General features: G+C 39.1%; 1 protein-coding gene and 1 long non-coding RNA gene across 6 annotated transcripts; one reads left to right on the top strand and one right to left on the bottom strand.

Moving 5' to 3' along the window:
* The first annotated feature begins 7,281 nt into the window (after positions 1-7,281).
* Positions 7,282-10,998, top strand: LOC134319512 (uncharacterized). The gene is made up of 4 exons (XR_010013520.1): positions 7,282-7,735; positions 7,835-7,907; positions 9,596-9,976; positions 10,121-10,998. It is a non-coding gene; the product is annotated as an uncharacterized LOC134319512 (long non-coding RNA).
* A 195-nt stretch (positions 10,999-11,193) lies between these two features.
* ergic2 (ERGIC and golgi 2) lies at positions 11,194-22,191 on the bottom strand. 5 transcript variants are annotated; one of them, XM_063000728.1, is made up of 15 exons: positions 22,109-22,191; positions 20,747-20,883; positions 20,374-20,515; positions 20,180-20,288; positions 19,642-19,688; positions 19,282-19,349; positions 19,159-19,199; positions 18,418-18,519; positions 18,170-18,265; positions 17,103-17,158; positions 16,135-16,233; positions 15,827-15,924; positions 13,711-13,873; positions 13,539-13,618; positions 11,194-12,145 (listed from the first exon to the last, which is right to left on the bottom strand). In XM_063000728.1, the coding sequence occupies exons 3-15, from the start codon at positions 20,477-20,479 to the stop codon at positions 12,053-12,055; spliced, it is 1,158 nt and encodes a 385-aa protein (XP_062856798.1). In that variant the 5' UTR covers positions 20,480-20,515; positions 20,747-20,883; positions 22,109-22,191; the 3' UTR covers positions 11,194-12,052. The 5 variants fall into 5 exon arrangements, with proteins under 5 accessions (XP_062856798.1, XP_062856795.1, XP_062856799.1 ...); XM_063000725.1 differs by having other exon boundaries at positions 20,374-20,883; XM_063000729.1 differs by lacking the exon at positions 20,747-20,883 and having other exon boundaries at positions 22,109-22,127.
* Positions 22,192-23,609: the final 1,418 nt, after the last annotated feature.

The following is a 23,609-nucleotide window of genomic DNA, read 5'->3' as shown; positions in this document are numbered from 1 at the left end:
GTCAGTTCGCTCTCCTCAATCAGGGGCGGGGGTCAGCACCAGTAGAGAGGAAGCATAATGCAATTGGGTAAAAATTGGACGTGCTAAAAATCGGGAGAAAAAAAGGAGAAAATACCAAAAAAAAAATTATTAATTAATTAATAATTGTAACTATCAAAAGATTTATATATATATATATATATATATATACAATTTTCCTCACTATTAAAAAAGTATACATCATTTTTAAATGTTTGATTAGTTATTGCCATCCTATGAACCGTATTACTTACTGAACCTGATTATTGCAGCCTTTAAGGGTGGTCAATCTATCACTTGGGATTTTTTAAAATAATACATAGCATAAAATATATTCTGTGGTTGGGTTAAAGCTGAACGTTTCTATATTTTTAGGTACAAATTAAATAAAATGCAACTATTATTGTAAAACCAGTTGGTTTAGTTAAGAATAGATACAAGAACTGGGGTGATGAATGCAAGGCTTTAATCTTCTTTATTGTGTTAACTCTGCATTTTATTTAAATTATATTTCATATAAACTTGCAGTTCACAAGTTCAACTCCTTTTACTCTGTATTTGATGTTTTGCTGCGATGCATCTCATTTTTTATGGCAATAACCCACAGATAAAAAAATTCGCATTTTGCCTCCCATCTCTGAGAGTTTGAATCTCATTTGCATTACCATCCTGGCTGGGTGCTCGACAGACACAGTTGGTTGTCAGAAAGGAGAAGAGCGGATTGGGTTTTTCCTTATTGCTGTTGCAAATGCAACCTAGCGCATAGCGTGACTCTCCATTCACAGTATAGCTCTCTGTGGGAATTCACTGCTGTAAAAGAACAGCCTGCGACTACACCTGTCGGGTGTGGGTACTAGTCTGTAGTCGCTACCCGTTTCCTATTGAAATTGTTTTTGGCTTAATTCTTTCTCCATTGTTAAATAAGTGAATTTAAAATTTGAATTCATTGTGCTGTAACTACTTTTTAACATTTTTCAATGCTGTCTGTTGAAAGAAACATCAGATATAGCTTAGTCAGCCAATGTGTAATAGCCCTCATTCTCAACTGGGGTGTCAGATCCATCAGAACTGGCATCATTTCTCCTGGCATCCGTTTCCTTCTGGTATGACAAAATGTCTCATGGAAAAGTCTTAAAGTGGAATATCATTTATCCTTTCTTGAAAAGATAAAACAAATGACATCATTTACAAATATTTTAAAACATTTCTTTTTTTTTTTAGTACATGCAAAGTACCACTCAATCAATTGCCCTGATAATGTTTCATTACAGTTATATCCAGCCTAAAGAAGTAGTCCTTTTACTGATTAGTTTGCAAACCTTGGTTCACTTTCCCGCTCTAGCAACTGTGTTTAGACTTTTATATAAGTGATTCTGAGTAAGAAGATGGTCTGTTTTTTCGAGTACATGGATATATGTTTAAATTATTGTTCATGGTAATCATGCATGGGTCACAATTGTGTCGATGGAGAAAAGGTCAAAAAACAGTGGCGTCTTTCAATAAGCATCATCTTCTAGAAAGAAATGTTTCAGTTTGGCTTTACTGAGGCTACTGCTTCAGTGTAACTTACAACAAATCTATACCTACAGTATAACTTAAACTAAACCAGCTACATCTTCATTTCTGTGGTAGTTACATAAGTTTCCATTATATAATCTTGCTGATGTTTAACCACGAGCATGATTTATAAGATGGTTTCTTGTATGATGCTGTATAGAGTGAAAACTGGTTCGTTTCCTTCTGAACCTTTCTGTGGTTTTCTTGGAAAGTAGGACTTTGTGCAATGCTACGATTTTCTGTTTTGCCTTTCTGTGCAGTATGATCAGATCAAACGACGCCAGGCCTCTGCTGCTCTGCACCAAACACAAAGCTGATAACTGTGCCAATGGAAGTCAATACTGAAGTATATGGAATGTAACTTAATAAAAATGGAAAGTACAAGCAGAGCATTAATCCATGCAACATTTCTATCTGAGCCCAAAACCGAAGCTGCATTATAGATTAATCACATATCAGAGACCTGTGAAACAAACAAAAAAAACATAAGGTGCCACTGAAGGGGTTCATAAGGTCCTGGTAGTTTTGTACCTACAACATGTATTTGTACCGGTTCCTGATTCACCGAGTGGGTGCAGTGTGGTAGATTTAATTGCTGTTTACATGTGGAGATGTAGAATGAAGAAGTAGAAGGAAGCATCTATTGCACAGCTCGAGCTTTTCCTGTTAAAGCTGTATCCTGCCTGCTGTGGGAAACATTTTTTATATTACTAAGGAAAATATTGAATCTGTGAAAGATGGCACATTCAAGAGGCCCACTTCAGATCGATATTACTGTGTAGTGTTAGATGTGTATTTACCTTGTACAGCTGTACAAGCTCCTACAAATATGGTTTAATGTATTATTGATAGTTTCAAAGACCTAAGTGATCAAATATTTTTATGAAATGCAACAGTGCGGATATATAAAATTTTGCTAAACTCTTGTTTACCTGTATGATATTCTGAAATACTGTCAAATAAACTCTTGACATGGTGTAAAGTATTCATTTTATAGCGCTCATTATACTTGTGTCCATTTCTAAGTGTGAGCAGTTGTTAACAGTACCAAAAGATACAAATAAAAGAAATGACCATAATTAACAGTGGTACTTTTTACCTCTTTTAAGTGCCTATATTGTGTTTTTTGTTTCCATATATACATTTAGACATGTCCAATTTCCCCCGACTGGATGGTTCTTCAACTTCTGCCTCATACATGACATACATGAAGTGTGAAGCGTTTGTGCTGCATTTGACCTGTTTTTTCATTTCTATTTAAACTAACTAGAACATAGTTTGCAAGATGCGGGTACATTTACATTTACATTTTCGGCATTTAGCAGACACTTTTATCCAAAGCGACTTACAGTACTGTGACAGTATATTGTCTAAGCAATTGAGGGTTAAGGGCCTTGCTCAGGGGCCCAACAGCGCAACCTGGTAGTGGTGGGTCTTGAACCGGCGACCTTTGGATTACTAGTCCAGTAACTTAATCACTAGGCTACAACTGCCCTGTTATAATTACAGTTATAACATGCTTAAAAATGGCTCAGCTACAATACACTTTACCCTCAAAAAATGACCAAATGCTTTTTGAATATTTTGCAGTATGTACAGTAAGTTCTTCATTACAAATCTCAAACCTTAAGGCTTTGCAACCACTACTTGACTACCATGGAATTCCTTTCACAGTCACCTGAACATGAATTAAAAAAAAACAAAAAACTTTTAAACAAGACAACTAACAAATGCATTTGTGGTCAGATAATCCTTCAATTCAGTGTTTAGCCCCAAACAATAAAAATAACAAATAAAATAGTTTATCAGTAGAGCTATTTTGACAGAATGTGGCACTATCACAGCGTTAAAGATGACCTCTATCTTAGTATGTGCACTTGAAAAGGTTTGTGCTTTTTCAGAATCAGGGAAAGACTTTTTAAAAGGCAGGTGTGCAGTCCATTGATCTGTAGCTGTTGTGAAGCATCAGGGGGAAATGAAAAAACTCCCTCTGCAGCAGTAACAGCTGCAGTTTTGTGTTTTGCTGAACTGGAATCTTTATTTGACACGTTGCAGGTCATGCATTCTACATTCCAAGAATGTCGACTGAGACAAAACACGGAATTTTTCTGTAATTAGTCTGTGAATTTTCATTTGTGCTTGGTGGGAAGGTGGGAAGATGTAATCAGTGCAAGAACACGCAAAGAATAGCGCACACAGACTAAAAAAAGCCGAATCCCGGACATTTTATGGGGCACTTAAAAACAGAGAACGACAATCATTAAGAAACATCACAAGATGCTTTTTGGAATATTGTGAAATTACGCTGGGATAACATGGATAATTAGAACTTGTGAAGGGGTGTTTCTGTACAGGGGCAGTTGTAGCCTAGTGGTTAAGCTGCTGGACTAGTAATCAAAATTTCACTGATTAAAGCCCCACAACTGCCAGGTTGTCACTGTTGGGCCCTCAAGCAAGGTCCTTAACCCTCAATTACTTAGACTGTATACGGTCACAGTACTATAGGTTGCTTCAGATAAAAGAGTCTGAGCAGCCATTTTTGAGTATGCAAACGATAAAGGAAAGTGGATTAAGGCAAACATCAAAAATGTTATAATTAAGTACAACCCTGAATGACGTTATCATAGCTTTGTAGAGAACGACAGACTTAATTTTGTCCGATTTTAAAATTGTTATAACTGTGGCGATGAGACGTCATGCATTACGTGACGTTGGTAAGATGGTGGACGTAGTACATACAAGGTTGCGTGCATACTGCACACTTGCGTACTGAAAGAGCTTAGAGCTTTATGTCAAGTCCACACTACACGACTTTCCAAGTCATCAGGTCGCTGTACAGTTCACACTACACAACTGGATCTCTTGTAATCGGGAGTCTTTCAAGTAGGTGTGGCTTTCACACTACACGACTGATCGGTGATAGGGGGTTTCACACTACACAATCTATCACCAACTGGAATCGCGTGACGAAGTGAAGATGGGTTTAATGATACCATGTTCAAAAATGCACGTCAACAAGCGAGCGTTTAAAGTTGTTTGTGCACTGATGTGGAGCGTTAAAATCAAAGAGAAAAATAAATGAATCGGAGTGGATTTGGCAACGCGACCAGCAGGGATTGTTCTGTTCTGTAGCGAGTTGGAGGTTAATAAATATTTTTTGTAATGCAGTGTTGGTATTATGGTTTGACGTGGACGATAAATTCACAAATATTGTAAAGCTTGTGTGTGCCGATGTATTCTGATTAGGGCTGTCAAACGATACAAATTTTTAATCGCGATTAATCTCAGAATTTCATATAGTTAATCGCGATTAATCACATACACAAAAACTCATTCACATTCAACACAGTCTTGTTCCCTGGGTTCTGACAACTCATACTAGTGATTATATTACTTGCATCTTTGCACAATATTGCATTGTTTTTGCACCTTATTCTCACCTTATTCTACCTGCTGCTATATAAACCCTACGCTGCTAACTGGATATCAGAATACGTTTTTATTAGGGCTGTCGAAGTTAACGCGATAATAATAACGCGTTCCACTGTTGCCAGATTGGGCGGTTATCACCAAATTGAGCGGATTTTGTTGGAAAACTATTTAATAGCATTTAAATAACACTTCTGTTTAAAAGAAAATATTCAGTTTTAAGAAGCACCAGCATTGTAGAAGGCTATTAAAAGTAAAGTCAATTTTCAATGCTGATTTGGCTTAATAGTGTTGGTCAGTCTGTATCATATTCTTGAAATGATAAAGTATTGCAAAGGAATATCTTTGAAATTCTTCCTCTTAATGTTAAGGTTGCTATATTTTGGTTTTTCACTTGTCAGGGAAAATTAAGAGAGAAAAAAGCTTATTATTATCATGCGTGTGATATCATTTACGTGATCTGCGTATCACGTTACCACTGTGTTGTACGTCACTGAGCTGATATGTGTATCAGGTGACCAGCGGGTAACGGCGTGTTATGTTTAAGTGTGATGCTCCAAGTTGTGGATTAAGCAATAAAGACAACACGTTCTCCACATAACTAGTGTCATTTGTATTTCGTGGTTAAGTACAAAACATAACAATGCGGGTCTTCGTGATGTAATTCTACATGGCACTCACTGCCTGTATAGGTAAATTTTTCCTCTATAGAATTTGCGTTAACGGCACTATTTTTTTTAATCGCGTTAAATTGAGATCGCGTTAATGCGTTATTATCGCGTTAACTTCGCGTTAACTTCGATTATCCCCCTCACCGCACTTATTGGCAGACGCAACCGACTGATCCAAATATATTATGCCTAATTCACAGTACACGATTTTTGCCCTGATTTTTGGCTGACTGGTCGCCGCTGGATGTGACAGCTCGGTAACAACTCGGCATTTGCTCAGCGATCAAAACTCGGCTCTCAATCGCTATGTGTGAACTACTCAACAACTCGATCCGAGTGACTCGCCGAGCGCGAGGAGAGATATCTAGCATGTTGAATATCTAGATCAGTCGGTTGCGACTGGCAATGAGTTTGATGAGGGGGTAATATAGTTTCTATCAGAATTAGGGTTGCCAACCGTCCCGCAAAATACGGAATCGTTCTTTATTTGGAAACTAAACGTTGCGTTCTGTTTTGAACTGATACGGGACGCGCTTTGTTCCGTATTTTTATCAATGGGAGAGAAATGCTGCAGTCTTAGTAACGCCGTGTGTGCGCAGGTATATCAGCATAACAACCTGCACATTTCTCAGCTGTTTGTGTAGCGCAACCTATTTTTCCGCCATAGGTTCGAATCCGGCGAAACTAAGGTAAGACAAACAGGGCTGGAGCTACCCCCCCCCCCCCCCCCCCCCCCCCCTTCCTCACTGTCCCCCTAAGCAACGCAGTCCAGAACTGGGGCTGCATGTCAGTGTGAAGATGGATTATGTAAAAATGTTGTTTGCACGATTCAGAAAAAATGGTACATGATGTTCTTTATGCATGTTGTTTTGCCTAAAATATGGTTCTGATTTATTATTATAAAGAATGAAAATAATATATGTTAAACAGCCTAAATAAAACATTTTGATAATGTTCCTATGACAGTGTAAGACCCGTTATATTTTGTATAGGTGCAACCCTAACAGCCTAACCGTGCACATCAGCGCACAAACAACTTTGATCGCTCGCTACTTGTTGACGTGCATATTTGGACGTGGCATCATTAAACCCCTCTTCACTTCTCACGTTTGTTTTCGTGACAAAACGTTGTTTGGGAGACCAGAGAAGCTCTCCTGTGATTCCAGTTGGTGATAGATGGTGTAGTGTGAAAGCCACACCGACTTGAAAGACTCCCGATTACAAGAGATCCAGTTGTGTAGTGTGAACTGTACAGCGACCTGACGACTTGGAAAGTCGTGTAGTGTGAACTTGGCATAACAGTGTTGGTATTATGGTTTGGCGTGGACGATAAGTTCACAAATATTGTAAAGCTTGTAAATCAGGGCAGAAATCGTGTAGTGTGAACTAGGCATTACCGGCCGAGCAGTGCGCACTGCCGCGAATCTAGTACGTACTGTGTAAGTTTGGGCTTTCGGACGCAGCCGTTGGCTAACGTACGCCACTGGAATGTAAACAGGAAATACGTCATCGCCTCACGCGCATGGGGGTACTGTAGTTAGTACTACAGCAAATCTAATGCAACCGGAAACGAAAAACCGGCAAACGGAAATAGGGAGGTGTCATGGCAGCCCCCATAGTGTTGCCAGAAAAATCGTGGATAAGAACGTGTAAATACAGGTGAAGTACAGTTTAAAGGCTGCAGTGGAGAACGATTCTTAAGCTCAAACACAAAATGCTTGATATAAACAGCCGAGTTTTGAACGTGAGCTCTGTTTTAGTGCACTTTGAGAACCTAGAAATGGTAACGTCTTCACAACACGGAACAAGAAGTCGGTTTGAGAAGCGGTGTGTTTAAATGAGCTCGAGCTCTCTGTGCTGTTTATAATTAGCATTAGCGCGTTATTCATATTTGAGCTGATTCGAATAAAAGAGTGATTTATTATGGCTATGAAGAGAAAGCTGCCCTCCTGGATGATCTCACCTGATCAACAAAGTAGCAAAGAGCGACCGAGTAAGTCTGTAAAGAACATACATAAAGAAAACCCGAAACATGGAGCAGGAAAAACTCGCATTAAAAGGTGAATAATTGTACAATGTGCATTTATTGCGTCACATCGCTTTCACCTGTTTAATATCTGAAACATGACGTCACTGCTAAAGAGGGTTTATTTGTACAGTATTAGGTACTGGATGAATGAACAGGAGCTGATGGAAACAGCACTCGGTGTTTTAAGGAAGGTTAACACAAAGGTGAGTTTCATTCATTCATTCACTTCACCTACAGGGCGGCACGGTGGCTCAGTGGGTAGCACTGTCGCCTCACAGCAGGAAGGTCTTGGGTTCTATTCCCAGGGGGACGGTCTGGGTCCTTTCTGTGTGTAGTTTGCATGTTCTCCCTGTGTTTGTGTGGGTTTCCTCTGAGAGCTCCGGTTTTCTCCCACAGTCCAAAGACATGCAGTCAGGTTAATTGGAGATACAAAATAGTCCATGACTGTGTTTGACATTAAAGACTTGAACTGATGAATCTTGTGTTTGTTTGTTTGTTTATTAGGATTTTAACGTCATGTTTTACACTTTGGTTACATTCATGACAGGAACGGTAGTTACTCATTACACAAGATTCATCAGTTCACAAGGTTATATCGAACACAGTCATGGACAATTTAGTGTCTCCAATTCACCTCACTTGCATGTCTTTGGACTGTGGGAGGAAACCGGAGCTCCCGGAGTAAACCCACACAGACACGGGGAGAACATGAAAACTCCACACAGAAAGGACACGGGCCGCCGGACCTGGGGATCGAACCCAAGACCTTCTTGCTGTAAGGCGACAGTGCTACCCATTTAGCCACCGTGCTGCCCGAATCTTGTGTAACGAGTAACTACCTGTCCAAAGTGTTTAAAACACGATGTTTAAATTCGAATAAATAAATACCTTATTTACATCATTCTGGTCAAAGTCACGGTGGTACTTGTGCAATTTGAAAATACAAAAATAAGGTATGAACATTTCTTTGGACAAGGCACCCGTCTATTGCAGGGCAAAGCTTACTTACTGACCGACATGCATACATACCTATGGGTAGTTTGAAGCAGCCAGTCCACCAATGTGCATAAAAGTAACCAGGGAAAAAACATGCAAAACTTCTCACAGATGTTGACCAGAGGTAAGGAGGAAATTCAGGCCACAATACCATTCCTAGTAAAATCATGATGTTTAGAGTTTATAATGAATTATTATGTTATACGTCTGTACACAGTAAATTTCTGGAATTCTCCAAATACTAGTTGCATTTTGACTGGAACTCGGTTCTGTGATCAGTTGAGACCAAACTAAAGCCTTTTGGAAACAAACACTCAATCTGGCAGCCTGTGCAATTAAGAAAAAAAACGTGGTTGCGATCCTCCAGCAGAATGACACAAAATAGTTTGTTGACCTAAATTAGGCCCCTTTATTGGTATCCCAGTCCTCTCACAAAAACCCTATTGAAAAATGTAGGTAACTAAAGAGGAGAGTCCACAAGATGACCTAGGAGCCTGGGAGTGTATGGTGTATTAAGAAGTGGTTTTTAGATTCCTTGCTCTGGGTTCTGTAATTATTTCATGAATTAAAGGAGAGAATTCAGTGCTGATATATTGGCAAAGGAAATTTACAATAAACTTGAGCCCTGATGAAGCTAAAACGTACCATCATTGCCTTATCGAGTAATAGTGTCTGAATAGAAATTTGTCTTTTATTACACCAGCCTGGCTTGTCTCGAATTGCCCTTTTAAAATCAGTCAGTCTGGTCTATAATGTCTATCTGGTCCAAATGAAGTATAACATCCTTGGTATGACCAATATTTGTAACAGATTACTGGGTAATATGGCTTATAAAAATATCATAGAAAACTGTTGGTGGTTAAACCTTGTTCTGTTTTCTCTCTCTGAACAAAAGTCTGATGCAGCAGATGGATGTCCGGCAACGACTACAGAAAAAACAGTGATTTCAGAGACTGATGAGGACCAGAGTACAGACTCAGACGTTTCTGATGTTGGTGTGGATGTTGCTGAACAAGCGACTGTACCGTATGCTGAACATGCTGAATGCTTAGAGACAAAACATTCCAGCAGAGGATCAACAAGGTCTGATGAACATTCACCTGCTCCACCACAGGCTTTAGAAAATGAAGTTGAGTCTAGAGGGGACAAAACTCAGAATGACTCTGATGATGAAGCTCTGCGAGTAATTAGAGATATTTTCTTTAGCTGACCCTGAAACTCAGGTCCTGTTCCTGTCCTGATTTATCTGGTGGTTACTGGATAAACAATAATGCTGGTAATCCAGGAACACCAAACTATTCTATTATAAATAAGGAATATTTTTATTAAGACTCATGTAGAATAATCTTTACTAGATGTATGATTATTTAAGTTTCTAAAGATGAGTTTTAATATATCTATACATACTGTATTTAAACAGGCTGGCCGAGGAGGACAAAAGGCTAACACACACCCCCTCTGTCACTTATGAAGTCACCAGCTGAGTCTGTACACCAGCCAGCAGCAGATTTACACAGAAAGCCTCAACACACATCTGAATGTCTCTGCCCCTCATACTGGAAGCTCACCCAGATGGAGGGATTTGTTGTTGCAGCAGCAACAAGATGATTCCTTATCTGGCTTTTCCTTTCTCAGACACAGTCAACTGTGTCTGCACCCGACCAAGCTTTTGGCACCATCAGGACTCCTTTGTGAGTTAGAGTATCAGACTGCTGTGCCAATCCAGCACTAATCCTGGAGTTTTATCGATTTTTGCAACTATTGTTTTTATTGGACTAAATTATTAAAGCCAATTTTAGACCCAGTTTGTCCAAAAACACACAATACTGCTTCTTTATACGTTCTTGAGAAATAAGACATACTTTGCTTTGTCAAAAAATGTACATAAAACACATAATATTGGGGCACTTGGGGTCTATTACGCTAGTCCATCACTGCTGAGATCTGGGATCAAATGTTACAGAAGCTGTGATGGATTTGCACCCTGGGAAACCAGACCACACGTGACCCTGACCAGGATAAAGTGGTTTATTAAAATGAAAAGTTAAAACATACTATTTGGTTAGTTCTTCTTATCTCACCGAGATGCTTTTGTGCCATCATCAACCTTCTGGCACAGCTCAACAAAATATCCAGTGAGTGTATGCATTGTGCTTGATATATTCTAGGTCCTAGATATGAATGTGTGTTGGAAAGGATTGGCTTTCTATTATCCTGCATTGCACCTAGTGTTTCTGGGTGGAGCAGGACCCATTGCAGCCCTGTAACACTGACCAAAGTAAAGCAATTATTAATTAATTAAGTGAACAAATAAATGATTATTCCAGTATACCTTTTAAAACAGTACTGACACCAATAGTGTGGTAACAAATGCTCACTTAATATAGTGGTGTGCAGTTTGGGGTGCTTGTAGACATTTAGCTTTACTGAGTGCTTAATATCAGGACTATAAACAGTTAATTAAAAACCCATTAAATTTAAAATGCAGGCAAATATGTAATAGATGCTTATTTATTATAAAATTGGGGCAGCACAGCAGGAAGAGTAGATGGTGCACAGCACCATGGTCCTGGAATCTGGGTTTAAACCTGGCCTCTAGTCACTATTCATGTAGAGTTTAGCTTGTCCTTTCCAAGTTGGGCTTCCTCTGGCTACTCCAAGTTCTATCTACTTTCACCAAAACATGCAAATGGAGTGGCTACTTAAATGTGCTTCTTGGAGTGAGTAATTATGAATGAATGTAAAAGGAACCTTAAAATTAAGTTATTAAAATAAATAAATGCAGTCATCATTGGTTTCTCCTGGATCTTGCTCATTATTGAGATTAATGAAGAAAGGCCTGGTTAGGCAGAATGACATATTATTTGAAAACGATACTGGTGCAAAATTTGGATGCTGATCGTGGTGCTTTGATACGGGATAAAAATCGGGATGTAATTATTCTCATTAAATCAAAAGCAACAATGCATTGACAGCTGCCCAAAAGACCTTGACCAGCCTTTCAGCTGCATTAACATTACAAATATGTGGGTAAAAGTAAATCTGATAAATCACTTCTGCCATTTAAACCCTCTTGCTGGTTTTGAATTGAAGGAGCTGCTTCTAACATGTACAATAACTACACAAAATGGAAAAAAATAAAATAAACATCTCTCACAAATGACACCTTATTTCAGAAGTTTCTTTTTTCTTTTTTTACCAAATGTCCTGTAATCAATACTTTGTATTTCCAGCCTACACTTGTGTGCTTAAATGTCCCTTCACAATACCATGTTGGCAGATTGGCTAGTAATTGGTTGATAGTTCTGTGGAGTCCTGTGGTGTCTTTGTGTCTTAGATGAATCAGTGAGTCTCAGGAATGAAGATCCAGTGAAGAACCTCTGGTGAATCCATTTTCGGACTGTGGAGTTGTATGGCTGTTTACATGTCCATCTAGAAGACTGACCTGCCAAAAAACAAAGGATTCAAGTTATTGCTTCTTTTTAGATCAGGGTTGTCTAAAATAGGGGGGGGGGGGGGGGGGGGGGGTATATATAATGAAATGTATATTTTTCATTTTTGCAGTGGCAGAAAAATATACATCTTTACACAGTAATGTTTGGTGTTTCCGCCTTTAATTTTGCACTAATGCTGTGAGCAAGGATGGAAAGTTTATGCAAGCATGCAGTAGTCAAGACCTGAATTAGTGGTTCATGCTTAAAAACCCTTCAGGATACCCCATGCTTGAAATGTTGGGAAAAGTGCTGGAACTCCCCTTATTTACATGTTGGTGTCTGCAAATAATTAACCATTACATTCTTTTTTTTTATGCATTTTCTCCCCATTTTGCTCTTGATTTAGCACAATCAATTTTGTCTTCTGCTGCTGAGAGATATAAGATTGCATCCGAGGAGAGCACGTCACTGTACACGCCTCATCCGACACAAGCCCTCCTCTTCTCACCCCTGCTTTCTGCACAGGCGTTTCTTTCGCCAATCAGGGTTCTTACACAGCATATGAAGACCCACCCACACATAGTCAGGCCCCCACCCTGCAGACACGGTGACCAATTAGTATCTGCTGCAGGCACTGCCAATTATGCCCACTAGATGGTGCCCAGCTGACCGGTGGCAACACTGAGTTTCAAACCGAGGAGTTCAGAAACTCGGTGCTGGTGTGCTAGCGGAATATCCCGCTGTGCCACCTGGCCGCCATAACTATTACATTCTGAATTAACATAACTCGGACTAGCATTAACGTTACTCGTCTTGTACTAAACATTGGGAGAGCATGAACAGGTGAGCGTCACCTAGTGCCCCCTGGGTAATGCAGTTTATGTAGTATCATTATGAATCACCCAGAACCTGATATAAAAAAGGGTAAAAAGATTCTGGCAGCGTGTGAAGTGCTGGTATGCAAGAAAAGGTTACAGTATGACAAAGTAAAATGTAGAAATGCCACTGCTGCATAGCTGTAAGTACCAGCCCACTTCGAGCACTAAGGGATGTCTAAATTAAAGCTGTTCTGCAAAAAAGTGGGCTCAAATATCTTTGCAGCTATGTAAATGACTAAATATAGAGGTCGTGGAGCTGTGGCCATTGCTGCAAAAAGTGTTGAATTGTTAATAGGGGAATAAACTTTACAATTACTTAGAAATGTACTTATATAGGACAAATGTTGTTTTATGAACTAGTGAAAAACAGACATTACTCAGCCATGCAAATATGATGAATTTGTGGTGATTAAATCATGCAGTTCAGACAATGCTAACAATGCGTTTCTCTTACTTGTTAGCTACATTATATTTGTAGCTACAAACTTTGTAGTCAAACAGATTTACTGTAGACAAAGTAACTGACCTGCTTGGGCTTGTACACTCCGATTTTGAAGCGACAGCAGAAACAGTCTACACAGAAGCCTACCAGGCTGTGCAGCATGCCTAAAAAAAAAAAGAATCAACACAACATTCTCAAAAACGTTTTCTATCCAAAACAGCTCAGTGCCAATATAAACCGATTTGCTGTTTTGTACCTGTAGTGGAGAAGATGCCCCCGATGATGCCACACAGACGTACCAGGAACTGCCAGAGTGGCATGTGCTCTTCTGTCACTCGCACCATGAGTGAGCTTATGTCATACTTCATAAAGATTCCTGAGACACCATGACTGCCAGCCGCATGATTGATAACCCGTTCCTGGGAACACAGAAGCAAATAATTCATTTCCTTTAGACTGAACACTTACTGGAATCTTTATGCTGCGGTTAGAGTAAATATTAGTTTTTGATTGACTGGAGGGTGTGTATTATTTCGTTACAACAGAACAGGTCTAATGCAGATCCGGACGCAGAATGTTTGACCACAGTTAAAATGAAAATCAATCCACCTGATCACATTTAACCATATTTGTCAACTATAATAAATGTAAATAACAGTTTATACTAAAACTAGATTCATGTTTTGCTACTGCACAGCAAAATGAAAAAAACATTTATGTAATGGAATTTCAACATCAGTTTTATTCTGTTAGAAGGGAGATCATAAAAAGTGAAAATAATCAGCAAACTAGGACACAGATCCAGTTATATATTTTCATAACACAGAAACCTAATTTCAGCCTTGTCTTATTGACACTGCAGCAGCAACTCTTACTGCCGGGGCATAGCACCAGGACTAGCGTGAAGGAGAAGTAGTGTGGTACTCTGTACATGCTGAGCATCTTTGTAAGAATCCACCACTGGCCAGTGAAATGATGTCACAGGAAATTTGGTATATTCAAGTTGGAGCAATGCGAAAAAAAGAAACCTGAACTAATCCTCCCTGCTTCTGGTACAAGCCGTTTTTTTACTTTTGACCTTTTTCTTATTAAGTTCTGAATCCCTGGAGTTTGCATGATCTCCCCGTGTCTGCGTGGGTTTCCTCCGGGAGCTCCGGTTTTCTCCCACAGTCCAAAAACATGCAGTCAGGTTAATTGGAGACACTAAATTCAATTGCCCTATAGATGAATGGGTGTGTGTATGTGTGTATGTGTTTCTGCCCTGTGATGGACTGGCACCCTGTCCAGGGTGTTACTGTGTGCCTTGCGCCCATAGAAAAGCTGGGATAGTCTCCAGCAACAACCCCCCGTGACCCTAACTGGATAAGCATTTAAGAAAGTGAGTGAGAGACTGAATCACCACCCCAGCACTTCTAGAAATCTAATTAATCTAGAAAAAAGAAACCTAAACTTGGGGGCAGTCTTTGCTTCTGGTTTAATTATAAGATTAGGAAGACTTGTAGTAAATAAATCAAACTCATCAAAGGTCCTTGATATGAGGCAGACTGCATAATTTGGAAAAAACAATAATGTTAAATAGAAAGTATTAACATGCTATAGCATATGAAACTTAAAAAATGACTGACAGTCACATAAAGCCAGTTATTATGTAATCATAATCACCAGTAAGGGTGTGAATGTAGAAGCTTACTGACCAGGCAAACTGTCCTGGTTTTAGAAACAAAAACACTTTACAGGGAAACGCAGCTTCAGCTTGCATCCAGGTTTTTATATTTATTTCATAGCTGAAATGTGTCTGAATTCTGTTTCTCTTACAGATTATTTGTTATGATGCTTCATGAAAAAGACAGTTTTATCAGACAGGCAGTGCTGATACAAAGCCTTATTATTAAACCAGGTTACCTGAGAACAAGAGGGGGCCTGCAGAGGGTTGGAAGTATTTTCTATTTGAATATTAATATTGAGTTTCCAGGATATTGAAAATTCCTGATATGGTGAAAGTACAAGCTTCAGTGACTTTTTCTGCTGTCTAATGACACCTTTCATGTGGAACCACCACCTCAGGCTATTTATTATTAAATGCAGAAAGATAATTGGCTTCAAAACAAGATTGGGTGATTTTATTGGCTGGGCTGTGATTATTTAAATCCTGGTAGATGCCTGGCAGAATTCACTTTGGGCTAGTTCCTGAATGTTGAAGGTAAAAGCGAAAGAGATTGGCCACCAAGCCTTGATAATATTAATAATAATAACAGTAATACTTCTTAAATGGGCTTTACATGCTCTGCTTTAATAACATCAATGGTTATTTAAAAAATAATAAACAATTCCTGGTTAATAAACATATTGTTTGTAACATGTTTTGAACCTACCCGTTCTGTAACTGAGTACTGATGTGTGTCAGCAGACACTTTGTAAGTCTCCAGTTTGGTGGGTACAATGGTGATGAAGTACTGAAACATCTGATTATCTGGTAACAAGAAAAAAACTGGGGTCATACTGAGCACGTTATGGTAAATTTACGAAACTTTTACTAAGTGATTTACTAACGTTACTATTAGCATTTCAGTGGTGTTGGTGTAAAAGAACGATATAGTGTTTAGAACTGGTATGTAGAGAGCTCACATTACTGGGTGCTAAAAAGCCTGTTTGGCAGGTTGTATGCTGGTACTGAACTTACGATCGTTGCACACTTTTTCTGTGCCGTCGAGGGGGTTTAAGATGCCTGGAATTTCCTCACCAAATGACAGGTGATCTATTCGATGGGAAAAGTTGTATGCTGCGGAATGATAATAGAAAAAAAACTTTAAATTCAAAAGGTACCCTATTGTGTAAAAGCTTAAAAAGGTTCCATCAGTACTAAAAAGATTTTATCTATCAAATTATTAATGGAAAAAAAGAAAGAATTCTCAAGGCAGTGAAGCAGAACACATTCTTCTCTAATCCACCCTGCCTCTGGTACAAGCCGTTTCATTTACTTTTTACCCCTTCCTTGTTCAATTCTGTAATGTTTGTATGTTGGCACTCTTAAAGTGCTTAGTTTTACCTTCAAAAAAGAATGACATTAAATAGCAGGAAATAGCTATAGAAGGAAAAGCACAAGAATGTTTTGTTAAGACTAAATCCCCACCCCTGCACATAAAATCTAACAGGTTTGGTAAGAATGAAGCACATACCCAGTTATAGTTCATTTCTCCCCTCCATTACAACATTTCAAATATTCTTCTCAATATTTCTGGTCATGATTTTACTTGGGTGCCAAATATATTATGCTAATGATTTAATTAATAAGAAAGAAGCATTTGAGAAAAATGCAGAAGAGAAATATTTACTAGTGGTCCCAGACTTCTGGCATGAGCTTGTGGGGTGTAATGGTAAGAGCCAGGTGGCTGGTAAGAGCAGAGTTCTCAGGGTTTGAATCCCAGGCTTATCACTCTTATAGACTGTCCCAAGTGTGGATAAATAGGGGGTATAAAAACTGTGCCAAATTAAATATGTGGATGAATGATCCTCAACAGAGTTCTTGGGGTTTGATTCCCAGGCTGGGTTCACAAATATAACATGTGCATGGCATTACGTGAGGATATCCATTGGTGGGTCACATATCAGTCTTAGAGCCCTATATGTGCATAATGTGCAAAAACTTACTTTCATGGCTGACCAGTGCAGCTAAGTGGGCATGACCTCTTGGGTGTGGGATGGCCCTGTAACAAAAAAAAGACATGCATTAAAAAAAAGTATTTAAGAAGTCTAAACAGACTCTTTTAATTAATCATGAATCTGCTGTTGGCTCAGACTAGCTGTATTGTAGAAAATCTGATTTTACAATACAAAGCCAATTGGACCACATCTGCCTTAGAGGCTACCATCCAGCAAGGCAGCTGCATATATGCTTTGCTTTGTTCGTTGTTGTTGGGTTCTGCACTTGCAAATAATATAAATAATATCTTAAATAAATGTCTTTTTAATAAAACACATACTAGCAATAACTCTAGTTTGCTTCCTCTTGTATGCCTGCTTCCTGTTTTCGGTTTTCAAGTAGATTTGCATTTGTTAAACCATGTGACGATACTGTTTTGGGTAACAGTATTAATCATTATGAATCCTTTATACTGTTCTGCTAAAGTAAACAACAATAAAGCCACAGAGACACTAATGTAACAGTCAGTCACTGTGTGTGAGGAGTTTCTCACTCTGTGTGGGTTTTCTGGGCAAAGAGGTCATTTCTCAGCTGAGCTTCCCTTCCTCGGATCCGGCAAACTGTGTCTGTTGACCAGTGAGCAGACACTGCTGTGACTGTGTGAAAAATCTTTTGCACTGTTCACGCACTATTAATTTTTTTAAGTTTTTTTCTTTTTAGATGCTGCCAGTGCCGACTTACCCAGCTACGAGGTACACAGGCCACATACTACAATAATGTAACACATAGCAGGCTAATATAGGCATGAATGAATACATGGTGCTAATAGTATAAAAAGCTAAAAAAAAACAAGGCACAGCTAATTGAATGAACCGGCAATCTCAAACTACGTATATACTTCCATAGAACATAGTTTGCAAATCAGCACACGGCTAATGGCTGCTGTTTTGACATATTATATTAAATTGTAGCATGCAGTTTGAAACAAAGCCAGTTTAATTGTCCGCATGTGCTGCTGCCAAGTAACTTAACTGAACCTGCACTTTTAAAACCGAGGCGGGCCGACAATACGTACTTGCCAACTGTGATGTGAAAATTGCCAGCCACTTTATTAACGTAGAGATGTCCGTGTATCCTGCATGCATTGGGTGGCTGCGTGGGACTGTCTTCTCTGAAAACAGAAAAGCAGTTTGACACTGATTAGCATTACTGCTGTTAGAACACTATAATCAGCTTCAGGTTAAAACTCCTGCTATTCCAAAGCAAAGACTCAGAGATGTACAGTTAATGTTCTTTTATGGTACAGCTGTGAAAAGGACTAACCTTGGGGGCAAAGCAGTGGGGCCTCCTTTCATCACATTCTTAAAGAGAACGTCCTGAAGCGAGTGCTCCTCCCGCAGCTTGTTCTGAATCAGCATAAGCATCCTGGACGGAAAATAATATATAAAAGTAAAGGTAAGTCAGCTGCATTTGAGCATGAGAGACAAAACGTGAAAGAAAGCAGAAGTGTTTAGAAATCAGATTTCACACAGTCGGGGGTGCGTTCACATGAACATTTTTGTCAAGTTTCAGGGCAAATTTTGAATAATCTACTGATATGCATACAAAATAAAGTAAAATGAGTAAAATCTCCATTTCAAGGTACAGTAGATGAATCATATGAACAGGTTCTTATCACCATGATAAGTAACAGTGTTTCAAAAGTTGTTTTAGGTTGTCCTCGATTATTAGCAAAACATCCTTGCCCTAATGAAACCAACAGCAAAAAGAAGTGTTCACGTCGCACATCATTCTTATTTTATTCTAATTATGCACTTTCCTTTTTCCTTCCAATCTAGTCATATCCTCCACTGCTGCAGACCTACTCTGGCTGAGGAGGGTCGTATCTAACATACAGCCCCTCCGACACATGTGTAAGTATAGGGGCTACTGTATTTTTTTTTTTAATAATTAATATTAATTAATATTTCCCCTCAATGCCTTAATAACTTCATCTAAAGATGGTATATTTCTTCTCTCATTTGCTACTGTATTACCTTCAAGTAAACATAGCGATTGGTTTACCTGTGCCATAGTCTCTGCTGAGGAGACAGTTCAAACTCCACCTGCAAAAGCAGGTCATAAATCTTCACAAAAGGCAAAAATACAGTAAGTACAAATTCAGTGTAATAAATGTAGGTATCTAACCGGTTCATACTGCAGGCCATCTGACGCAACCATAGTCTCAGCTAGGTCCAACACATCAGCACCCACAACTAGAAGAAAAGAAACAAATCCATTAGACGTCTGTGCATAATAGCATTTCTGCTTTAGTGTATGGTATCAAATTGGTATTAAAAAGTGTTCAGTTTCAATTGTACAAAACCGATGTACATAAAAAAAAATCACAAACGGTGAAGCTGGTTTGTGTAAATAAGGGAGTCTGCATGTTAAACGTTGCACATGTGGATAGGTGTGTAACTATTTGTATAAAAATAGTAAAATGCAATGGGTGCAGGCCTTTACTTAGGGGTAGACTAAAAGGAACAAGACGATAAATGTACTTACACTGGCACCTCATGGCGACTGTAATATCTATATTTATTCTTAATTTACTGTAAGACAATCAAAGAGAAAAAAAAACACCAAGCTCAAATTTCAATATAATATTTTTGACAGAATGTTTATATTTAGACTGCACACTGTGTACAGCCTTCTGAAAAAGTATTGAAAACCCTGGTCAAATTCCATGTTTTGTCGTTTTTCTTAAAGGAAGAACAGACTAACATCCCCTACATGGAACACACTTTGCATATTGCAGCAGCAGTGACAAACACGACCACTTGTGTTTGCATGGATGTCCAGCCATGTTGGAGTCTGAACACTCAACAATGGTGTGCTAGCACGTTAGACCACTGTGCCACCCGAGTGCTCCATTTGCAACTTTTTAACAAAAAACATATGTGAAAAGTTTACTTTAAATTTATTCCATGTAAACTATGTGTTAACGTCTTTTTTAAATCACCTAAACATGGAATTCGCCCAGGATGCTCAAAATTTTACATAAAACAGGAAATGTTATAAAATAACAGGATGAAACCCATACCTAGAAAAATCCTTATCCACTTCATATTCATAACTGATCCATGTGTCCCGGTAGACAAAAAATTCAAAGAAGGCCAGCAGTGCCATGGCAGTGAAGGCTATCAAAGACACTAAATGCATGGAGAAAAAACAATGTCACTAATGTAATACAAACTGTGTGAACTGAACGGGTTGAGAAATGTGATGAAAGCCCACCTGTTCCACCACTCGCAGTGGCTTCCACATAGCTCTCTGGAACCTTGGGGAAAGCATCCAGCTCCTTCACTATACTCAAGGCTTTCTTCCGAGACACTCTCCGCATCTTTGAAGCGATCACCTACCACCTTCCCTCATGAACCTAAAAGAAAGCATTCAGTTAGTTGCCAGCAGATGTGTGCCTGTATATATATATATATATATATATATATATATACACAGTAGTTTATTAAAGACACTTGTGTTCTGCACTGTGTCTTAGTGGGTAGCACTGACGCCTCACAGCAAGGTCCTGGGTTCAATCCCCAGGTGGGGCAGTCCGGGTCCTTTCTGTGTGGAGTTTGCATGTTCTCCTCGTGTCTGCATGGGTTACCTCCAAGAGCTCCGGTTTCCTCCCACAGTCCAAAAGCATGCAAGTGAGGTGAATTGGAGATACAAAATTGTCCATGACTGTGTTTGATGTTAAAACTTGTGAACTGATGAATCTTGTGTAATGAGTAACTACCGTTCCTGTAATGAATGTAACCAAAGTGTAAAACATGACATTAAAATCCTAATAAACAAACACTTAGTTAAGAGCCTTTATGAGTTGGGCATGTTCTCCTAGTGTGTGTGTGTGTGTGTGTGTGTGTGTGTGTCTAAGCTGACTGAGTGTGAGTGTCTGGTAGTGTCTGACAGAGCTGCACTTCCTCACCCAGTGTACCAAGTACCACCACATCCGCTCCCAATTCTTCCCTAAATTTAACACCGTCATCCCCAACTTTTCCTCCCTCCCAGACCCCGACAAACTGCCCCACCTACTGGGGGAGCACAGAGAGATCTGCACACTAGCAGCACTCTACACACACACCTGCCACCAGGTGAAGGACAGTGGGTGACCATGTCCCATACACACACACACACACACACACACACACACACACACACACACACACACACACACACACACAGATCGTTATTACTACCTCGTTACTGTAAATATTATAATTTTTATTGTTATTATTTTGCACAGTTTTTATTAATATTTTATTTTATTTTATATTTTTTGCACATGTAACTGTTTTGTATATATTTGTTATTGTTATTTTTATTATTTCTCTGTAACTTGCTTTGGCAATACGAATGTCCTTATTTGTCATGCCAATAAAGCTTCTTTTGAGTTTGAGTTTAAGTCTGGTGCCCTGCAACTAATTGCCACCCAATCCATGGTGTATTCCTGCCCTGGCCCCAGTGTTTCTTGGTTTAAAAGGAGATAAATCAATGAAAGAATGATTCAGGTAAATCATCATTTAGGTAAATGGGACGTTTTAAGGCACCATCGTCAATAATAAACCATACCTAATGTTATCCAATTTCGGTACTTTAGGTGAACCTCTATTCAACTCCTTGTATTTAATTGAAGAAGACAAAACCGTGATCATGATTAATTGTACAGCCGTACAAAGCTATACACAATACAAGCACTGACATTCCTGTAAACTAGCCAGTCAGAGCATTACCACTATCTCCACCTACAGCTTTTATTATTAGCCTTTAGCTAACATATGTACTCAGGTATTATAAAGTTCGTTAACCAAACTGATAACAACAGCACAAACTACGTGCTATTATTATTTAGATATAAATGACTCGTTATGCTACCAAACCCATACAGTAGTGAGGAGCTATGGCTAACTAACACCTGTAATTTATTTCATTATGTAGTAAAGGTAGTTAGCAAATGCTCTTTACCTACCTTAAAACGTTGTGTCAGATATTCATCACTAACTGAAAGGTTTTTAATACAGTATAAGCATTTTTAAAGACGGCTGAGCAGACATGTACATGAAGTACAATAGAAAATGTTTTGTCAGACGAGACCGCTCGGGCTTTGAGGATGAAGTGGTGTCGTGATGACTCTTCACTGTTGCATCATGGGAGTTGTAGTACTTCCACGACGAGTATGATTACTAGGCACTAGAGAGCAGCGTTCGACCCAGGCGGCCAAAAGACAGACAGACAGACAGACAGACAGACAGACAGACAGATACGGACGGACGGACGGACGGATACTTTATTAATCCCGAAGGAAATTAAGGTATTTCATCTATTCATTTCCAGGCATTTAACAGATGCTTTTATCCAAAGCGACTTACAGTACTGTGACAGTATATTGTCTGAGCAATTGAGGGTTAAGGGCCTTGCTCAAGGGCCCAACAGCAGCAACCTGGCAGTGGTGGGGCTTAAACCAGTGACCTTCTGATTAGTAGTCCAGTACCTTACCGCTAGGCTACAACTTCATTTACCATACCTTTATCCCGGTTAGGGTCGCGGTGGGTCTGATTCATTGGGCAAGAGGCAGGAAGCACCCTGGACAGGTCACCCACACAATAAAAAAACACACATGAAAAAAGAGGCGTGAATTTATTATTTATTTATTAGGATTTTAATGTCATGTTTTACACTTTGGTTACATTCATGACAGAAACGGTAGTTACACATTACACAAGACTCATCAGTTCACAAGTTTAATGTCAAACACAGTCATGAACAATTTTGTATCTCCAATTAACCTGTGGAAGGAAACCGGAGCTCCCGGAGGAAACCCATGCAGACACGGGGAGAACATGCAAACTCCACACAGAAAGGACCTGGACCGCCCCACCTGGGGATCACTGCCCACTGAGCCACCCTAAGCTTGCCCTAAGCTCAGTGCGCCAATTCATTTTAGTGCAACACGCTCACACAAGAGGAAAGTAAAATGTAAATAAAAACAGAAAACAGTGATTTCTTTTCATCATGTTATATTTTGTATATAATTATATTTTGCATGTACTTAATGGACAACAGCAAAAAGAATATTGATGTTTTACCTTATTAACTAATATTGCATTTGATGTCTGCAAGACGTTCCAAAACAAAAAGTATGACTGGGTGATTATGGAATGACCAAAACCCCTGTTTCAGAACTTCTATTCAAATGTAACCAAGGGTGACTGTCCAATAGGTGATACAATTATTGGGTATTAACAAAAAAGTCATTTACCAATACGTTGCAAGAACATGAATGACTGGTGCAAAAGAATGAATCATAAAGCACAAACAATTAGGACTTTGACAGAGATTTCAAAGCAACACGAGGCAACAGAAAAGGCTTGAATTGCTTATTCTGTGATTAGATCACACAGTTCTCTAAACACTCTGCGATGGACTGGCACCCCGTCCAGGGTGTTACTGTGTGCCTTGCGCCCATTGAA

The sequence above is a fragment of the Trichomycterus rosablanca genome, chromosome 8 (assembly GCF_030014385.1).
Source record: "Trichomycterus rosablanca isolate fTriRos1 chromosome 8, fTriRos1.hap1, whole genome shotgun sequence".
In the NCBI taxonomy this organism is placed as follows: domain Eukaryota; kingdom Metazoa; phylum Chordata; class Actinopteri; order Siluriformes; family Trichomycteridae; genus Trichomycterus; species Trichomycterus rosablanca.
Note: the sequence above shows the minus strand (reverse complement) of the source record. Positions and strands in the feature narration are given on the sequence as shown.